This window comes from Clavelina lepadiformis, chromosome 6 (genome assembly GCF_947623445.1).
Source record: "Clavelina lepadiformis chromosome 6, kaClaLepa1.1, whole genome shotgun sequence".
Classification (NCBI taxonomy): domain Eukaryota; kingdom Metazoa; phylum Chordata; class Ascidiacea; order Aplousobranchia; family Clavelinidae; genus Clavelina; species Clavelina lepadiformis.
In genome coordinates this window covers 18,743,513-18,758,449 of record NC_135245.1, presented here as the reverse complement: position 1 = coordinate 18,758,449, position 14,937 = coordinate 18,743,513, and the positions used below count along the sequence as shown (strand labels likewise).

General features: G+C 37.2%; 1 protein-coding gene and 1 non-coding gene across 3 annotated transcripts; both read left to right on the top strand.

Moving 5' to 3' along the window:
* Window positions 1-3,168: 3,168 nt before the first annotated feature.
* On the top strand, window positions 3,169-11,757 carry LOC143462889 (tetratricopeptide repeat protein 17-like). 2 transcript variants are annotated; one of them, XM_076961195.1, is made up of 26 exons: window positions 3,169-3,326; window positions 3,541-3,621; window positions 3,761-3,872; window positions 4,129-4,196; window positions 4,502-4,612; window positions 4,868-4,984; window positions 5,271-5,428; window positions 5,552-5,768; window positions 6,077-6,260; window positions 6,462-6,616; window positions 7,354-7,509; window positions 7,761-7,867; window positions 8,127-8,301; window positions 8,559-8,651; window positions 8,764-8,918; window positions 9,041-9,110; window positions 9,314-9,502; window positions 9,747-9,806; window positions 9,889-9,937; window positions 10,017-10,123; window positions 10,286-10,407; window positions 10,474-10,548; window positions 10,718-10,859; window positions 11,020-11,148; window positions 11,232-11,414; window positions 11,520-11,757. In XM_076961195.1, the coding sequence occupies exons 1-26, from the start codon at window positions 3,234-3,236 to the stop codon at window positions 11,628-11,630; spliced, it is 3,219 nt and encodes a 1,072-aa protein (XP_076817310.1). In that variant the 5' UTR covers window positions 3,169-3,233; the 3' UTR covers window positions 11,631-11,757. The 2 variants fall into 2 exon arrangements, with proteins under 2 accessions (XP_076817310.1, XP_076817309.1); XM_076961194.1 differs by having other exon boundaries at window positions 9,889-9,949.
* A 1,251-nt stretch (window positions 11,758-13,008) lies between these two features.
* Trnar-ucu (transfer RNA arginine (anticodon UCU)) lies at window positions 13,009-13,082 on the top strand. Its single transcript has one exon. It is a non-coding gene; the product is annotated as a tRNA-Arg (tRNA).
* The last annotated feature ends 1,855 nt before the right edge of the window (window positions 13,083-14,937 follow it).

The following is a 14,937-nucleotide window of genomic DNA, read 5'->3' as shown; positions in this document are numbered from 1 at the left end:
TCCGGATTTATTTCTTTGCAGTTCGAGGGTCTTTAGCGCTTGTAATCTTGTAAACTCCAACTATAACTCTGGTGTCCACACTATTACACTAATCATTAGATTATGCGCATTGCAGTTGCATTGCAGATTCTACAAAATAAAACAACAGAAAACCTGACTGGACTAAAAGTTACTATTTCGTTACAGAAAAAGTCTTTCCTTCAAAACTTTGAACACACACACAATCTCTTCGAACCTCGAACTATTGTGGCAGCCATTACACATTACGATGTAACAAATACGTTCAATATGATGTCCAATAGTTGGGATAAATCAGCTAACGCGGATTTCCAATACCTTTTTGGTGACAAAATACGACAAACATATTGCACTATAGACATGGAAAAGTAATGCTGCCCGGTAACGATTTCCTCACGGACCGGTACCGGGCCGCGGCCCGGTTGTTGCCCGACCACTGATTTAAAGGACATGTTCCCTAACATTTCCCATAACATATATTACACTACATTCCCTAACTTTACACCTACCTGAAGTCTTTATATTAATTAAGGATTTCTATGATGATGGACAGTAACCACTTTATCACGCACGTTCGCACAAGTCGTGGTACAATCATATGATGGTATAGATATCCTTTTTTCTCGGGCTGCGGAATGTCTTTGCATTTTGACTTAAACTCGGTCATGATAGGCCTACCTCATCGCTCGAGCGCCATTTATCGAAGTAGCCTTTGTGCAAGTTCCGATTGTGACGCAGGTTTTATTTTTTTATTTTCATTTTTATGTCCTTTTGCCCACCATGTTCACTGTATAGGAGCAAATGTCGTTAGTGCCTAGCCCAAAGGTATTACGAGTTACAGAAGTAGTGTAACTACGTAAGGAACACGGAACACAAACCGCATTATTGCGAGCCTGGCGCTCCAAACACTCGGTTACAGAGCTAAATTGTACAGTTACCATTGTTTTTTTTACTTTTTTTGTATTTTTTTTTATCTAATTATGGTTCAGGCTGTTTAGGTTATTGTGCGCCCCATGTGGTGCAGAGTATAAAATTACAGCACCCAAGATGTCTATTGTCCATGGATATAATATATTAGCAAATTTCACACTGAATTGGGAGATTCGGGTTGGGGACCTCGCTTAGGAGTTAGGATTAGGAGCCAGTGTGGAATGTAAGTATTTTGTGCACCGGGCAGCGAAGTTTTTAAAGACTAGTGTGCACTAAATATCGCTGTTTTGGAATTACTTGGCTTACAAAGAAACTCTATTGACCTATATGGTGCACCAGATAGCTACAACATTTCTGGGCTCCGGTGCACAATGCTTTCTTTCCATACGGGCTTACAAGTGACCGAAAGGGTAGAGAGATGAGTTTGTAGTGTCTGAGCATCTGGCCGGAACCACTGGTGCGTGACGTCATGTATCGTTTTCGTTAAGGTGCACAGATCTTTTTAATGCGATGGCTACCATCTACGGACGTGTGGAATTTACAACACTAATCTACGAAAGTGAGGAAGTAGACTACCGGTATGGCAGTATACTTGCAGAAATCGGAAATTACCGTACTGGTATAGGCTAGTTAGTGTAGCCATCTAAACTTCTAAAGCTATTTCGATCATAGTCTCGAATTCATATCATACGCTCACCTATCAATTTGACATAAGCCTAATTTAGGCTTCCCTTAAAACTTAATTTTTCTAGAGGTAGGCTACTGTTGGTAACAGTTTTGGAAGATTTCACCCAAAAACAGCAAAATACAGGTCTAGTATACGAGTGCACAACCACAAGATGCCTTTATATATGCTATAGAGTAGACCCCACCTACTCAAACTGTGACGTCATCTGGTTGTGCACTTGTATACAAGATCCAAAATTTCCTGTCTTGGTAATAGGGCTGTAGGGATGCAATTGGTGCAAAATAGTGCACCAGGTGCAATGATGGATTTTGCAATCTGGTAGGCAAAACCCAGAGCCTGTGGACAAAGCTATCAAGAGGTAAATATAAAAAGTTTGAATGCATCAAGCATAGTCTTCAAAAAATTCGAGGGTTCATTTGCCATGCTTTCCAGAAATTCTAAGGAGCATAGTCTCTTATGCTTTTGCACTCTGACTTGAGGGTCTCATTGAGAAGGAGTTATGAGGTAATAAAAAAAAATATGACATAACAATTGATCCTGATATGGCAGTGCAAAATTAAGAGACCTGTATAGGACAAAAATACCCTGAAGGAAAGAATACTGCTACTTTGGCGACAGACTAACAGTTAGCGAACAAATGTTAAAAAATATTTGGATTGAATTGATTGGTTGATGGACTGATTAAACAACAACTTTTTTAAATTAGGTTTTGAATGTCTTATGAATAAAGTTCATCCAGATAGGAAAGTTTGCTAAGTGCGCAGGAGATAAAAGTTAATTTCGTGTGTAATGACTATTTATTTTATCTTGTTGTGCAAAGGTTGTCTGTTATTTGCCAAGCAAACAGCAATCATTATAGGCCTATTCATGTTCCTATTCGTGCTCATTTGCCCAATAGCAGTTATCAACTGTTTACTTTTCACATGTTTTCTGCACCATTTACTGAAGGCTCAGTGGCTGAAACTGCCCCAATCTACACGTGATAACATTGTATTCCTATTTTTATGGCACTTGCTCCCTAATATGTCTTGCGCATGACCCAAAGTGAAAATTGTTGTGGCAACAGCATACACAGGACAACAGGATTTCTTAGGTTTTGTTTTGCCACTCAATACTCACCTTTATTCACTCATTGTCGGAAAGCATTGTGGTTTTCAGCTTTGTTCATGCCCAACTCCATTCTCCATTGTAGTTATGGAATGAACTTTTGTTTTGTTATTGCCAAAGAGAGTCATGCTTATTGTATAATAAATTGTACTCGTTGCACATATAAATTTAACTTAAAAAAGACATGTAGCATTTACGTAATTTACTGTCATACTCAAACACACCTTTGTTATCATGGGAATAATTTCCAACTATATTTTCTGTTCGCATAAAAAATGTGCTTACAATTTCAATGCTATCATATTTTCCTCCAGCTTCTGACAGACCTGCACATTTTTGATCCTTGTTGACATTCAACAGATCACAAGTATATGTTTCCGCGCTACATAGCAATACAGCCTACCGATGCTTAGCTCGAAAACAGACTCATTAATTATTTTACATAGGTTTGTTAACTTTGCAGAACTTGTATGATTAGTGATGGTATAAAATGCTAATTTTGCTGTTCACGCTTTTATTTTGTCGTCATGGCGATGCAAGCACCCATTGGATGGTGACCGAGGACGGTAGGATCCAACAACAGGTTGTTATGCTTGTTACAGTTGTATTTGGAATCCTGGACATAATGCATATAATATATATACTACATTTTAACATATAATGCAACATAAATTGCAGCCAAACATGGAAAATGTATGCTGGTGTGTATTCTTGCCATGCAGTTAAATGTCTGCATAAATCTACATCTTTACATGTGTGTTTGTGAATTCTTGAGAACGACGTTTATTTTTATTTAGATGGAATCTCCATTTACAATGAAACAACCTGAAGACCTTGTGTCATTTATGAGACAGGATATACAGCACAAAGAACTTAAAGTATAATGATTTTTCCACATACACAAGTTCAAATTCTGTAGCGCATACCACTGTAACAAAATGAGGACAGTATTGATATTAAATACATATCCACCCATCTGAAATTTACTTGGAATAAATTTTGTGTTCAAAACTTCAGCAACGAAAGGAGAAATTGCTTCAGGAGCAAGCCGAAATTGAAAACAACGAAGATAAAGATGTTGAACTGGAAAGTCGTCATTATCGACAGGATCCTGATTGTAGAGCCGCTGGTGTGTCTCTTGATTTCGTAGTTATAGTATAGTTAGTTCATAGTTGACGCTTGGATTTGTATGCACTGTATATATCAGTGTTCGTTGTTCATGGTAAAAATTGACACCATTGTGATTATTCAGGCTATACACATTTTACTATAGGTACTGTCTCGGACCAGGTTTTATTGTTATTTATTCTATTATGAGTTCTTAGCATGACTCATTCATGGGCCTTGTCATCCACCTTTGTTTTAGAATAACTTGTGTTGTTTAGGTAAACGTTTGCCGGATTTTGAATTGTATGCAAGTTCTGTACTACCCTTGGAGAACAAGGATATTCAGGTAAGCTGTGTTCTACCTTGCTTAGCTTTTCAAAAGATCCTTCTATTTTTATCAATTAAGCTAACTTACGCATCCAGGTCAACAATTGGTGAGTCTCCTATTTTAGACCAACTTTTATGTTTGTCCATTCCAAAACAAAATGAGAAATTATGGCAGTAAAACATATAAATTATTATCTTGACCTAGGTGACCTTGAATTATCTGTTAATCCTTAGGACTACGCACATATGAATTTTATTGCCTATAACATATATTCCAACTAACTTTTTGTGCATGTACTAATGCTATGAGTGTTTTGTGATTAGATTTCCGATCATATTGATATTGTGAGTGTGCCCAGCAGCGACGTGAATGCACCAAACTGCACAACAGCATATAATCTTCCCTATAGCATTCATGCCTATGATCACTTGCAGGTGAGAATGAGAAAAAATCTTTCCTCAAGGATATTATGGTTTACTTTGTATATATTTTACCAATTCAAGTTTGTTGTTTAGCTGTGATACTTTTTGTTGTTACATATACTCTAAAAATGTTATTGTGGTAAAAACATTTTGACAAAAATCAAACTTAAGTTTAATGCAAGAAAACTTCAAAAGTCTATTGAAGAAAATATATGTTCATTAGATTATAAAATAATTAATCATATATTTCATTAAATGCCAACGCAGGGCGTTCAAAGGCGCGCATGCTTCGCACCTTTTCCTGTGACTGGTTTAAAAAGCACAATGAGCTTTCTGGAAAACCCTGATAATGCAGCAACTGCAATTAATGTCGCTTTAGAAAAGGTATGTTGCTGATTATCACTTCTTGGTTGATGTTGCCATAATTGATGCCAAAAAAGTTTAAGTGTGTCATACAGTATTTGTTATTGAGTATATATATATATATATAAGATTTTATTAATGATGAAGGGTGGTCAGTCAATTCAACCGGACGACAATTCAACCCACACATATTGGTTAAGTTGTCCTGGGTTTAATTGGCACGGAATCATGATGAAATGTTGGCAATTTGAAAATGTGATCGGGCATAAAGCATAATGTAGTTAAAAGCTTTGCAATTTTGAATTAGAACTCAACGTCTTGGGTTGTCTATAACCTGGCGTCGTTTTATTGGCGAATGAAAGGCGACAGCAGAGAAGCGGTCGAGTGTGTGCGAAGAGCTTTACACTTCTCACCGGAGGAGTACAAAGATGTCGCCCTGGTCAACCTCGGCAACATTTTACATCGGTACGTTAATCAATTTTGAAACAACTGCGCACCAAATGTGTTGTGGCGCCATTGTGTGTTGTTCTTGATGAGTCGTATATTGAGTTCAAGATTTTGTTCTTCTGAAGAATATGTTTTTGACAGGGCTCACTACACAATCAATGCTACAATTGTGATGCTACATGCATTGGAAATCTCCACTGACTTTAACATTAATTTCTTCACTCTGGGCAATATGTATGCAGTACTGGGAATGTACAACGAATCCATACATTACTACAAAGAAACACTTCTGCGTCAACCCGTCTTCAAGGCAGCAAAGACAAGGCTGGCAGCCGTTAAGTGTCAGCTGAAGTTGCAGGTTACTGCGTTGTGATTTTGCTAATGGTAAAAAGTAAGGCAAACTGTAACTGCTTGACTGTAGGTATATTTCTGTTTTAAGATTGTGCAAGCTGACCATGGTTTTATCTTACTATTAACATTGGTAAAAAAATGCAGACTTTTTGAAAAACCTTATGCTAAATTCGTATATTTTCTGATCCTGTTAAATGCAAATTGTATACCTCACTCTAATCTATTTTGTTGTTCAGCTAACTAGTTACATGTAAATTGATGCAATAATTTGCATAATAGAACCAAAAAAAACAAAGAAAAACATTTCTCTTGCAGGAAAAACTGGAAATCCAACACACGAGCCTTAAACGAACTTTAGAAGAATTGCAAAATTACAAAGTGAAACATGAAAAATTTTTGGAAGATCAGAAGCGTTTTATGAACCAGCACTTGCCAATAAAGAAACAGTACGAACAACACCTATCTTATGAACATCAAACCATAAAAGAAGGCAAATTTAGTAAGTTTTATCAAAATATTGAATAAATGTAAGCTTTTCAATATAGATAGAATGAATGGCTGTTTTCTTCATTACTTTTAATCAATTAATCAGTAAGATAAAGCTTTCACAATGGTCCAGATTGCATGTATTAAACAAATCTATAAATGGTTTGGGATTTATCACTTTGTTGCTTCATGTATTTTGCTTTTCTCATTGCAGGGCATAAGTGCCAGGTTAAAACAAACAAGTCCAGTTCAGTTCTCGTTTGCAATATTTCCAACCCCACATCTTCAAACCACACCAGTGATGAGATAGTTTACCTACATGACGCGACCAAACCCATTCCTATGACTGCAATCAAAAAGGAGACGGCAGTAAACTGGCATTTTTATGTTTTTTATATAAACCTTTTTAATTAATCCTTTAACGTCAGTATTTTGACCACTGAATCATCTTGACAATGTGTGAAGTTTTTTGTCTCAAATAGAATTTATAGAAATGTGATTGAAAAATTACACTGGCCCCATTATGATGTCATTATTATATCTTGCACTGACACAGCATTGAGTGTTTGTGTTGTCAAAATAATTTACGATATTATAAATATCGTGCTGTAATTTGAAAAATGCTGCATTTTAGCGATGGGAAATATTTCTATGACAAATTTGTACTGAGTTATTACCAAAATATCTGGGTATGTTACAACTAAGTCGCCAAAGCTCTTGCTGTGTAATTGTTAATACAATTAAAGCTTATTGTTACATACATGGCTCGTATCACCGACTAACAAATGAAACATGTAAAAATTTGTCTTTTGACGAAAGAGGAGAGAAGATTTCACGAGAAATTAAGTGTAAAAAATCTTACCCTTGTAAATTCAGTTCAATACAATTAAAAAGCCACTGAAAATTTTCATTCAATTTATTCGCACTTAGACATGTGGTGCTGTCGGATTCGTAGGTGTTGAAGGATTATTAAGTTTAATGTTTGTGCATGTATTTTAAATATCATTTTTATCTTTAATATTTATCTTTGTTTATTGTTTAATATTTTCCTCATTTTTATTGTTTTTAATCTGCATAATTTTCTAAAATCTGAGGATCCTTTTTAGACAATTGTTCGGCAACCAAATCGGAAAAAGTCCAAGAAAAGTCCGCTATCGACAAACCAGCAAACAAATGCTGAAGATGCCATTTCTGATCAGACTGATTCTGTCGATGACGTAGCTACAGATGACCAACCAACGAGGATATTATATGACTGGACGGTAATTTACTGAATTTCAGAAAAAACGTCTCTGAATATCTGTTGGTGTAATGGTGGCGCCAGGAAAATGTAAATGTAATGCAAACCGGCTGGGTTCTGAGACATATTCAATAGCAAAGTAACGTTTCTGACTTTTACCAGCTAATACAATAAACTGGTATTTTAAGTGAAAAATAAAAATTTATTTGCCGCACTACGTCTGATATGACATTTCTTTGCCAACATCGTTTGAAGTTAACTTTGTTTGTGTAGAACCCGTCTTGGCCTCCAGTTGACTCGTGTGGTTCATATTCTTCCTATTACGAGACATGGGATGACTTCCCATCAGCTTACATTGACCCTGAGACGAGAGGATTTCCGTGAGTTTAGTTTCACCTTTTCTGTAGCAGATTATAATAGAACGGAAATAGGCATACTAAAGAACATAGTTTCTACACCAACCCAAACATTTTTTTCCACTAAAGGAGTTAAAAAATGCGCCGGCATATTTTGTCCAGAAATTTCAAAATTTGCTTCAGAATGTTCTAATAAATGTTAAAAGCTGAAAGTTTCGTGTAGTCGGACTATGCTTTAACGTGTATAAAAAATGCATCGAAAACAAAAATCAAGACTTTTCAGTGTCCGCCAACTTCTGACAAGTTACATCAACTTAAATGACGGCGACATGCACCCTCAACCCTGGGAATCCCCTGATTGTAAACACTTGGAGGTCCTTGAGAGTACACCTTATGACCACATTGTGGAACTTCCTTCAAATCTGAAGCATTGGAAACAGGATCTTCGTCTTCAGAATGTACGTTTGTTAATTTTCCAAGCAAGCGGTAGTTGTGCTTAGTTTGGAAAGAAAACCTAAAATTTTGTTCGAATTGTGAAAAAAAAGTTGTTCAGCATTTCGGTACCAGAGACATGTTCTATCCGTCCATAGTGGAAATATATTTGCGAATGTCAAAATAATGATAACATATGATGTTTCCCATTAGAATAAAATGCAACTCATCGCCAATATACATCGCATTTCCGCTTAGTGTTGTTAATAGTGTTTTGTTTCAGTTCCTTTTAATGCATGTCAATCAAGGAAGAGTTTGGCCGGACGACCTGGGCCAGCGTATTTTAAGTGCTCTCCAGAAAGCCCTAAAAGAAAAAGTAAGATAACTAATTTTGTTATTAATTTTTTAATTAATTTTTTCTTCTTTGAAACTTGCTAATGAGTTTAACTAAATGGCACAGAGATTAACCTTCACCCTTGTACTACTAGAACAAGAATAACTTGTGGTTGCTCTATAACTTGGCTGGCTTATACTGGCGGGTTTATGGTGACAATACAAGAGCAGTAGAGTGTCTCAGACGGAGTGTCCACCACGTACCAGTTCAACACTCAGACATTCCCATTGTGAGCTTATCTAACATCATGTAAGTGGACTTGTTTATGGCTACAAGCTGTTTTGTTGACTTGCTTTAAGTGATATGCCTGTTACTTGAAATAGATCTTTCTTTTTAACTTGAAAAGCTTGGAAATTGCTTGTATTTTGAAGGTATCGTCTCGGCAAAGTTAACAATTCATTCCATTTACTGATATATGCGTTAAAAGTCAACGATTCGGAGGTGAGCGTTAAGCTTTTGCGACACATCAGATTGACTATATGAGCTACCAAACATAAACAGAAATAATATAATTTTTTGTTTAACATCTTTATGCTTGAAATTTTATCCCATTGGCTCCATGTCAAAAATACACAAACCTAGGTTGCTTCAGAGCTTTTTTCTGTAACGTTATAATTAACTTTAAGTATCTTTATGCTGCGTAGCCTGCAACGTATCTCAGTATGGGGAATGCTTTACAAGCCCAGGAAAATGTGACTGGCGCAGTGCAGTTTTACAGCTATGCGTTGTTGCTCTACCCGCAATACACTGAAGCCTACCACAGCCTGCTTGTAGTGAAATGCAGAAACCTCACCCAACAAAAGCTGGATTCGTTGGAAGTCATCCAAAATTTTGTGCGTTTTTCAACTAGATTTGAGTTTTATAAAGCTGAATTCTTGCCATTGCATGGTTTCTATGTAGATCTGACGCAAAGCTTTTGCGTAATTTGAATGCTTTTATTTGAATACTATTTACACGATTTATTTTTTTACATACTTATATATTTATTTATTTACACGAACAATTTACAATTGTTTCTCTACTTCCGCAAGTAGATCTTTCATGTTTGCGTGTAACCACTTACGTTGTTGTTCTCAGAATGCTGCCACTCAGGAAGCCGACAGAAAGGCAAAGGAAGTAAAGGAAACGACACCTCAGGTAAATTGACCATCAAGATAATTAGCGATGATTTTACTGACAAGTATTTATGTGTTCTTTACACCACCCTTCTCTTTCGCAGGAAGAAAGCAATTCTTTAAACCCAAAGCGTGACGGTGCAGACAAGAAAGGTATTGTAAATGGTTAGTGTTGTCACAATGATGCATTGTTGCCATAATCACGACAAATGCGTTTTGATCTATTGTGCAGCAATCGGAGTTGACGAGAAAACCACCCCCGATGCTGATGGTGCTGGCTCGTTAATTCGCGACGCGGATAGCATCATCAGTGACTTGAAAAATGCAACTTCAAATGATGTGAGATTACCGTCGGATTTTCCAACTCTTTTAGTCGGTTTTGTCACAAAAAACGTCTGATTTAAGACCGAGTTACGTGCTTGTGAAATAGTGTGAAAGAATTAAAGGTATTATCTGGCGAATGTAAAAAAAAACGGCGACCAAACCATTTTCTTCTTTCAGCTCGATGAGAAAATGGCCTCCGCGCGAGAACTGATGAAGAAACTGGACGAAATGAGAAGCTCACTCGGGCAACTGGTAAATGAAGCCCGATCGACCAAGGATAGCGATGATGATGATGAAAGGTACAGGTCATTATGTTGAGCCATGGCTTGTGCGCCGACGTAACTGAACTTTATATATTTTCCCAGTTCACCGTTGACTTGCCAAGGTGCGATTGACGACGTGGATTTTCGTTACGTATCAAACGCTACTCTCATTAACGGGTAAACATTAGATAGACTATAATATCTATGACTATAATAATAACATCTACATATGGTTCTACTTACTTCATAGATGACACTTCCATGAATTTATCCCAGACCTTTCAAGGTAGTTTCGATTCACTTGAAAATCGCAAAATGTTAGGTAGAGTTTTGTATTTCATCGCAGATTTGACGTCACACAAGTGAATACGGACTTGAACACAGTCGATGCCGACCCGGTGTGTGTGCTTAGTGATGACATTGATCTTTATGACGTCATAAGTACGAAAAACTTGAATGAAGGACCGGCCGAAAATCAGTTTACTCAGGTGTTGTATTTTGGAATCGTAACAACTGATCAAATATCGGTGCATCAGAAAATAACCAATAATTGCTGGTGTTTCAGAAAACCATGTTTTCCTTCTTTTTTGGCTCCTACGGACGATTTGCTTTGAATTTTTGGTCTAATCCCAACTTATTTTTACGCAGGCGTTGAAAAATATTTTGGGAGATGACATAGCGTCTCGACTCGCCTCTGCTTTGCTCTCGTACCCCACCTCGTGGAAGTTCTCCTACCTGACGTCATATTTTTGGAGAGCGACCGGAAATGCGGCGGAGGTGAGTGCGTTGGACCGGATGTGAGCAAAAGTTTCGGGTTTTCTTACTGAACTGGCGCTTTACTCTGGCACCAACATTTGCAGGCGATGGATTGTCTTCTACTTTCGCTCTCCGTCGCTCCTGAGGAAGAACATGACGTCATCATGTATGTCATTTCCGACTATTTGGCCTTACTTTCCAACTACGATGATGCAATAAAGGTTGCCATGGAGATGAAACACACCCCTCAGTCTTGCTATTTGATTGGCAACATTCATGCCGCCAAAGTGAGTTATTTTTTGATGTTGTTTCTGAAAACGTAGAAGTATGAATTCCTCCATAGTTGAGCATTCGTCACAATGCTTTATTATGAGTTATTTTTAAAAACACAGGGAGATTATTCAAGCGCCTCGAGTCAATACAAGCAAGCGATGAAAATGGATCCGAAATTTGCCGATTCCAAACTACGTCATAAAGCAGCCTCGTGTCTGACCAATTCTTGAAAAATATTGTGACGTCACAAGAAGCATTTTAGTCTTACAGCTAGAAGCGTGTTGTTATATGCAGTAATTTTTAATTTTTAGTCCCAACTCCATATAAAGCGAATTAAAAACAACTAGAGCAGTCGTATTTTGCAATAACCTGTTTGTTTTCCTGTGGATTTCATTTTGAGTTTTACTCAAGTGCTGGTGCGAGGCTTCCATGAAAAGTTAGAAAATGTGACTTCTTCAACCGCGTAGCAAAATTTGGGCAATTTTGGGTTTGAGTCCTAATTGCGCTATGGGCATAAACCCCACATAATTTCAGAATGTAGCCCGTTCTCTTCAGTCGAGTTTAGCCTCGTGTAAGTGCGTAAAACTGACGATTAAAGTTTTCTGCGAATGGAGAAGAGATAATAATGGAACGAAACTAACGCAATCGGTTGAGGCTCTTACGGATGTACATCCTATTTTTTAAGGCCTTCAAGACATAAATCCGACACCTCCACTATCAAATATTCAACAAATTGCCAATAAGTTTTAGTTAGGATTCTATTTACAAAGTTTGAATTATTCCGCCGTTAAAGTGGGGAGCAAGTCCAAAAACAAGTTGGTGTTATATGAAAGAACACTGCTCAAGGAATATTCTGGTAAAACAGCTTTGAAAAATAAAAATTCGTAAAATATTTCTTGGTTAGGTAATTATAAGCAAAAGTTTACTGCTACTCAGGTGCAGTAGGCTACTGTTAATTGGACTGGTCATGATAAAATTTCGTTTTTAGGCCTTCAGTCATTTTATTTACAACGAAAGTCTATGTCCAACATAATGATTAATTTGATTTGCTATGGAAAGCGCACATTCTAGGTTGGCTTTGCATTGAATGCCTTTCCGAAAGCGGATTCATGGGGATGAAAGTGTTAAACTGAACCGTAAGGACACTATGAGTAGGCTACTGATACCTACCGCTGCTGTCTTTAACACATCATCAACAAAATAGAGACATTTTCTATTGACTTCGCTTGGTCACCATAACTAACGCGAGCATGGCTTGAATAGTTTAATCTCTATTACGCTTTCCAGAAAGCTTCTTTCCTTGAAGACGTTGTCCTGCAAATTATGAATGTTGTAAAAAATCTCAAATTGAAGCAAGGCTTTCGATTGAGAGTATCAGTATATCCGGTTGTCATCATTCGGGATTTTTCATCAGAAAAAGCGTTATTGTTGAAAACACACGCCCCATAAAAGCTTGAAGTTCGATCAAAGCGTGTCTCCAGTTGTCGTTTAAAAGAATTAGTTTGACAAACGTTCACTGCATATACGATAAATTACCTTTGTTATTATTGAAAACTTCGCCTCGAGTGGTAATGAACAAGGTACCGACTGCGGACGTCTCCGTTCGCCGTCTCTGTGGCGCAATGGATTAGCGCGCTGGACTTCTAATCCAGAGGTTCCGGGTTCGAGTCCCGGCAGGGATGCTTTGTGGTCTTATAAGTTTTGACTCAATCTCATGAGTCCAGCATATGAAACTGAAGCAAATTACAATAACCAGTTGCTTGAACAGACCACCTGCTCGTCTGCTTAATTTTTCGTCTTTTCAACTTATGTTTTATGGGTTTAATGGCCGTGCTAGTTTTTACCAGCAATTATTAACGTTATTTTTCTTGAGCACGTTTTAGGCACTTTCGGCTTTGTCACTTGTAATGAAAATTCCTTTGTTAACTCGCATCGTTTTATCTTAATTACTTCTTGTGTTTTGTTTCTGCTTCGGGCATTTCTTAGTCGTAGACTACGACTACTTCACGGTTTGTATTGTGACAAACGAACATCTTTTGAGCTGTGAGGTTGTGTTGCTTTTCTATTATTATTGCTTTACTATTATTCTATTATTTCAGATGAATGATTTTATGTTTAATAAAGCTAAGCATAACGGCCTCATTTAGTGCATCACTTTTTCCTGTTCATTGGCGCGTGTTAGTAACAACTGGCTTGATTTTTCGTCCCCACCGCGCTTTTGATGAAAAATAAATGAATGAATGAAAAGTTAGCAATGACAGCTTAAATTGACATTTGTTAATTGATTCCATATGAACATTACACTAAATATGAATAACATTATTCCAGCTATGAAGTTAGGAAAAATTCTTTTTTAACATTATCAAAGCATCTCTAAACCAAGGAAAAGTTACCGTCATTGTCATTGCAATAATTTTCTGGGTCCATCCGAGAGTTTACTCCGCACGTTTAGTTTCAGCCGCTTTCAAGCAAGATATAGAACCGCAATTAAAAAGGGTTTACCTCTGGTGCATAATGTTTGTAGCGTTGAGTTAAGAGAAAGGATATGAAAAAACTGATTTTACCTAAATTTAGTGCTCAAGACAAGTTAGATTTAAATGAAAAAGTAGATTTAGGTTAAGTTTAAGTTATAACATAAAAGTTATTTACACATACTACAGCCATAATAGGCAAGCATTTCTCACACACATCGGAAGCTGGTCATAACAATTCGTTGATATAATTGGTACAAATTTGCTGAGAATAATCTGAGAAAATATACCGGAGCCTGAGAAACCTGGTACTGAAACTTAGCAAGATTGTTCAAGTACGTCATTTACACCAACAATGCAACATATAATCTATAAATATGGGGTAAAACTGCAGAGGGAAGGGAATCTGGAAATAATTCATCGCCCATAACTACACTGCTAGAGCTAACTTTAGATATAATACCGAACAGTAACATGGCTGATGATCAAACTGCTAGCACATTGCACTGATGCGAAGTACAAAAATAGCCTATACAGGGAACATAAATTGGTGATAATCACATATATCAGGGCACAGCGTGTGACGCAATGATAAATACGTATTCGCCAATTATCTAATAGCTGCTGTAAGCGTGGGAGGTTATAGCCTACCCTCAAAAGCACAAATAAGCACGAATAGCCCAATGAAAACAATGACCCCAGGGTATTTAGAGATATAAGCTATCCCTAACTTATACATGACCGTCCAGAACGGTTACAGCAGGTCAGCGACAGCAATACAGTATTTATTGTTCTGTTTGTTCACTGTCACTGTCTTTCTCACCGCCTGACACCAACCATCCTCAATCGTCACGCTTCAATGATTTTGTAATGAAATGATTGTTTATCGTTCCTTAGCCTGTAAGGACGATCACTTCAATTACAATGTTTGTCTGTAGAATTGCTTAATGTCCTCGAAGTGAAATGAGTCTCAGGTCGTTGTTTCGCTTCTCTTAATCTTAGAATCAATTGTATACCATGACAACTGTATAAACTGGTTATATTGTTTCTTGTTTAAACGATTACA

Bases quoted from the DNA above. Each gene is read 5' to 3' on its own strand.
- LOC143462889 (XM_076961194.1), top strand. From the start codon at position 3,234: ATGCTAATTTTGCTGTTCACGCTTTTATTTTGTCGTCATGGCGATGCA. The intron at 4,613-4,867 runs GTGAGAATGAGA...ATGCCAACGCAG, and splicing joins ATGCCTATGATCACTTGCAG to GGCGTTCAAAGGCGCGCATG. The intron at 5,769-6,076 runs GTTACTGCGTTG...TTTCTCTTGCAG, and splicing joins AGTGTCAGCTGAAGTTGCAG to GAAAAACTGGAAATCCAACA.